The sequence below is a fragment of the Cyprinodon variegatus genome, unplaced genomic scaffold (genome assembly GCF_000732505.1).
Source record: "Cyprinodon variegatus isolate N-32 unplaced genomic scaffold, C_variegatus-1.0 Scaffold23, whole genome shotgun sequence".
In the NCBI taxonomy this organism is placed as follows: Eukaryota; Metazoa; Chordata; class Actinopteri; order Cyprinodontiformes; family Cyprinodontidae; genus Cyprinodon; species Cyprinodon variegatus.
This window is the reverse complement of record NW_015150476.1, coordinates 896,870-902,664: the sequence shown is the minus strand read 5'-3', so window position 1 is coordinate 902,664 and position 5,795 is coordinate 896,870. Positions and strand designations below refer to the sequence as shown.

Genomic DNA, 5,795 nt, shown 5'->3' with positions numbered 1-5,795 from the left:
CAGTAATCCACCGGATCGGTGGATTCAGTTTGAATAAATTTGCTTGTAGGCATGGACAAAATTTTGATTTCATTAGTGAGGGGGACACAAGTATTTTTTAATATAACTCTTTTGTATAAGTTCAGCGTGTTTTCTTGTATATCTGTTTGCTTCCTCCATTTTCTCTGTATGTTTCCTCCACTTTCTCTTGCATCTCTGCTATCCCTTTCCTCACAAAATATATCCATGTACCGGTAGATTTAAAACATGTAGTTTTACAATTATTATTAGATTGGATTTAAAAAAAACAAAATTAAGAAGGTTTTTTAGGAGGGGTGTTACGCAGTTTTTTGGCTGTTACTTACACTTTGACTTTTTAAGAAGTCTCTTATGTCTCTCTTTTTTTCAGACAGCCTGGCTGCAAATCTAGTCACCAAACACATGCACGCATATGAGACCAATTCATAGATTCATGTAAATCAATACATCTGATATTACAACCCTTCGAGATTATGTGACCCAATGAGAATAACAAATGCCCAACTTACAGTAGCAGATTCCCTCACCGTCTGTTGTCTTTTGCAGATCCATGTTCTTCTCTAAGACTATAACTCCTGGACCATTTGAGATATCTCAAAAATCCAAAACGTACCATAACGTAGATAAAAAGACTTTTGACCCTACAGTTCTAATTAGGGTAGCGCATAGGACTTTGGCAGTGCTGCAGCCATCCAATCACAAACCCGATTCATTAGCAAATCCGATTTATTGTAAAGTGAGCGTCTCAGGAGTGACAGCGGTGACAGGCAATCACACAAGAGAAGATGGTGAGCCAATCAGGAGCTTGTGTGTGGTCTAAACTCAGTGAAGCAGGCTTCAACTTCAGCTGCATTTTTCCCCTTCATTCAAGTGCTCGGCGTTTGTCTGTGTACTGTAGCGTAACATTGTCTTTGGACAGCAAAAAGTGCAGGGGACCAAAACTGACTTTTGGACGCCCCCCCTCAAAAAAAAAAGTCTGTGCTTGAATGAAATGGATTTTAGTGATACTACCAGGAATATATGCAAACACAAACTTTGCCCTTACTTAGACTCGGATCAATTGAGCCCTCTCAAAAACTCTTTTAATTAACCGTGAACAAAAGGATCCTCAATTTAGAGTTAGGGTTTGATAAATTAAACTGAATTTTCTCTAACATCGAGTCTGGCTCTTTCAAAACATCATCAGTACAGCATAGATGACCAAACAAGTCACAAAGAGAATATAACTTAACTTTTACTCAAACTCCACACTCTTTATTGTTTGCTGCTGTCACTCTTATAATATCTCCTTTTCAACTTAAATTTGAGCAAAAAAGAAAAAAATCACTTTGCCATTTTTTATATGCAGTTTTTTTATATCTTGATTTATATTTTTATATCTTTTTTTAGTTTAAATTAATCTGTTCCCATACAAAGGCAACACAAATTGTATTGCCAGCTCTGTGAATATTCTGTGGAGGTCTGTCCTTAGTGCACCTGTCTTGCAGTTCTGAAATGTGTGTGTGTGGAGGGGGGTGTGTGTGTGTGTGTGTGTGGGGTGTTTCTGAACAATATATATGCTGAATCAAAGCAGCTGCTTCACAAAAGCAAGCCTATTAAAACTGTTTTTGTGAAGTAGACCATAAAAAAAAAATATTTTCTCCTTTCAAAGACAGAACCAAATATTTGTTGTTATTTCCTTCACCAAAATATACATAACATTTTGCCAAAAGTGCACCTTATTCTGCAGTTCTTGGTAGGTTGTCCTTTTTCCTTCCAAATTAAGTATTTAGTATAAAAAAGACACTTTTCTCGATGGATTTAGTAATCATGTTTTTTTGTTGTTTTATTAACCAATGTATTTTCATTTCCAAAGGAAAATCACTGATGTTTTAAGTGATACATTTTAAGTTTATTCAGAAGAACGACTCATACTTCATAGAATCAACTTTTCCTTAAAATCCATTTCTTAGTTTAACACCATCATATTTGTAATACTTTCAGATTAACATCATCACAAATTAGACACTGATCCAATAAATGACAAAGTTTTAAGTTTTTCTTTTCTGTTGAATGTCCTTGTTAACCGGAGAGGATATGCTTTACAAAGGAAGTGTAGTTGATACACCCATTGGCATCCTCCTGTCCAGCCATCAGTCTGTCAACTTCATCTTCTGTCATTCTTTCTCCAAGTGTTGCCAGCACATGACGAAGCTCTGCTCCCATAATGGTGCCATTGCCCTCTTTGTCAAAAACCCTAAGCCCTTCCACAAAATCCTCAAAGTTGCCTTGATCTTTTGCACGGGAGATGTGTTGAAGCATTGGCAGGAAAGTCTCAAAGTCCAGCATCTTAATGTTCATGTCTTCCGGCCGTGGCTTTCCAAGGACTTTTAGTACATCTGAGTTAGTTGGGTTCTGGCCGAGAGCACGCATCACATCCCCACATTGAGCGTATGTGATCTTCATTTCTCCAGTTGGTGTGCGGTCAAACAGGGTAAAAGCCTCCTTGAACTCCTCGATCTGATCAGCCGAGAACTCAATAGCAACACTTTTTGGATCAAAGTCAGGCTCCTTGGGTGGTTCAGGTTGTGGCTCTGGAGGTGGAGCTGGTTTAGAAGCTGGAGCTGCATCTTTCTTTGGTTCTGGCTTCTTGGGCTCAGGTTTCTTTGGTTCGATCTTCTTGGGTGGCATGTTAGAAATATATTCAAAGGTGAGCTGGGGACTTTGAAAGAAATTAACCAGAGGGTGAGCAGAGTTGAAGTGACTCTCAACTACAGAGGGAACCTCCTCTTTCCATGTTTTTATATGTGCCTTGTCTGGGGAGCAGCATAGCAATTTGAAACAGCTCACTATAAAAGGAAGAAACCTAAAATAGCCATAAAGTGATGTCAACATTAAGTATTGTTCTCAGCTGCTGTCATCTAGCCGACAGGGCTATTTGCTGTCATTGTGGGGGGTACAGTTGCATTAGCTAGAAAAAGCTGGCCTTCTCTGATGGACAAAGGGATAAGAGGGAAGCCAGACATCATTCTAAAAGCATGAAATAGCTTTATAGTTAAATATAGAAAGGTTCTATGGTTTCTTAATGACTCCTAATGACACTGCAGCAGATAATGTTTAGTCTCATAATCATGTTTGTGAAAAATAATTTAAATGAATTATGTTTGTACGTATACAATAGTAAGGTAATATGCCTAGCATGCCTAGCATGGAAAAAGTGTCTCAGGGTTGGATACAAGGGCTTTCCCTAACAATATTTAAAAGAATTGCTATTAGTTGAATTAATTTAGTTGTTGAGATATGGATGTAGATAAATAAACAACAAAAACGGTCAAAATATATTTATTTTGGTAATATTATTAAACAAGAAAAACTCATACAATATAAATAAAATGCAGAGTGATTGATTTTAAGCCCTTTTGGTTAATTTGCATGATTATCGTTTTCAGCAAAAGCACACAACACTGTTTTTAAGACAGTTTTAAAATTTGCAAAAATATATCAAATACAGTTGTCTTATTCCTTATGTTAACGGACTTCCAAACATCATAAGTGTCATACCTCAGGTAAAGAGAAAATAGAAGTTCTCAATAAATGCGCTCAATGGGCCAAAAAAAATATTAATAATAATTTGTAGAATAAAAAAATAAATTTTATGGGAAAACAAGATCCAAGATTCTGTAAAAATAACTTGAACATATCACTTGGTTAGGGTCCAGTGTGACGTTTACATTTTTAGTGATATTTTAAAACCAAAAAAAAAAGAAGAAACATTTGGGCCTTGCTCTGATCAAACATTTTAAAGGCAGGCAAACACTGTATTGTATTTTCAACAGTTGTACACAGCAACAGCTAAATCTGTCCGATGAGTCCTCAGGGTTCAAAAGTTCACAGCTCCCAATGTACGTATGTTCTTACACTGTACGGCCCTTTACGGATGCCCTGATACAATCTAGATACTCACACTGTACGTCCAAAAACCACACGTAGGCCGAGAGATGGAAATCTGTCTGACTTGTCAATCTGTAAGAAGAAGAAGAACTCCTTTTCTTTGCACATGTGCACTGTATGAGGTTGTGGTGAATCAGCTCATAGAAGCTCATGGCCTGCTTCAACAGCAGGATTGGCTCACGAACACCTCACAAAGGCCGATTTCATTTCAAAGTTGCACAACTGGAGAAACGGCCCGAAAAGTGCAGAAACTCCTACAATGCATGCCTAGCCATAGAAAAATCAAATACAGTAAAGTATTGCAAAAAACAAACATATATAAAATCCCCTTTAAATCTCAAAACAGCCTTTCTAAAACTGTTTGCTGTAGAAAAAGTACAGAATGTTACAATTAATAATTTTTTTAGTTACCTCTAAAATTTCGTCACTTATTTAGTTCACTTTTATAATGCCCCCCTGCATTTACACTGAGTTCCACTTTTCTGCATGATACAGTCACAGTTTGAATCTGATAGATGAATTGTATGGAGGCTAAAGTTTTAAGTTATAGCAGCAAGACTTTAGCCAACTACAAGACACAGTTGACTGGTCAGAATATATAATTTATTTAAACATGCACTATTAATAGTGTTTGATAGACGATGGAGATATTTTTGTATACTAATAAAATATTTTTTAATGGTAAAAAGAAGACAAATTTTGACAAAGACTATCTAAAACTAAATAAAAACAAAAGAATAACTAAATGTTTCAAAATGTATAATACTTTTATTATAACCAAAATTTAGGATGAATTTGATTTTTTAAAATCCTTTTCTACCATTGTAAGGATGAAGTATTTTGGCCTTAAAACAATATAATTGATACAGTATTAGTAAAAATTACAGGACAGCAAAGGTAATCTGAGTAGTTTGAAAGTTTCCATTTACAAGTTGTTATGCCTCTTTTCTATACACCTTGAATAGTTTAGGTGTAGAGTGACAAACAAATTTTATTAAGTGTATAGTTTACTAAATATCACTTTATGTAAATGGCATTTTGGTAATGCCATTCAGTGAATGACAAATTAATCAACAAAATATTCATCTAATTTATGGAAGAGAGCCTTTCCAGGATGTGCAGATCTTTGACACAATTTTAATCATAGCAGCCTTAATTGTATGCATGCCTTGCAATTTATCAAATCATTTTTTAAAAGCTAAAATCAGTAATGCAATATTCAAATTCTCCCTCTTCTATCTTCATGCCAGTCCCGCTTGATCTGTCAATCCCAAGTCTAAAGTCCTTGGACCGGGTTGTTTTAGTGTGTGTGTGTGGGGGGGGAGGCGGGATCTATGCCTATATAACTGTCCTTAGTCTAAGATCATTATCTCCTCTCTCTTGGCTTTGGAGGTCACATGGAGAGCAAAAACTGACAGCTAATTTGTCGTCTTTTAGTGTGTATGTGCTTGTGTGTATGTCCAGCTTTTTACCCTGCTGGAAACAAAGTGGAAGACATGCAGCAGAGACCAAGTGGCATATCTGCTCTAAAACACTCTATATTTCACATCCATGTTTTTTTTTTTTTCCTTTCTTCATTGGCATTATGAAATAGGGGCAGAAGGAAAGAATGGATGACACAGTTCTGGATATTTTATATTTTCTCATGACACTTAGAAATAATGCAGGATCCTGAGGCAGGCAAGTGGGGTGGGATGATAAAGTTTAATCAACATCCTGAAGTGCTTTTCTAGGAGCCTATTGGAAATGTGTTTCTCTCTCTCTCTCATATAGATACACACACACACACACACACACACATATATATATATATATATATATATATATATATATATATATATATATAT

General features: G+C 36.0%; 1 protein-coding gene across 1 annotated transcript; it reads right to left on the bottom strand.

Annotated features, from left to right (window-relative positions):
• Positions 1-1,823: 1,823 nt before the first annotated feature.
• Positions 1,824-2,775, bottom strand: LOC107095684 (myosin light chain 4-like). The gene has a single exon (XM_015391906.1). It carries the CDS (start codon positions 2,686-2,688, stop codon positions 2,080-2,082), a length of 609 nt encoding a protein of 202 aa, XP_015247392.1. The 5' UTR covers positions 2,689-2,775; the 3' UTR covers positions 1,824-2,079.
• Positions 2,776-5,795: the final 3,020 nt, after the last annotated feature.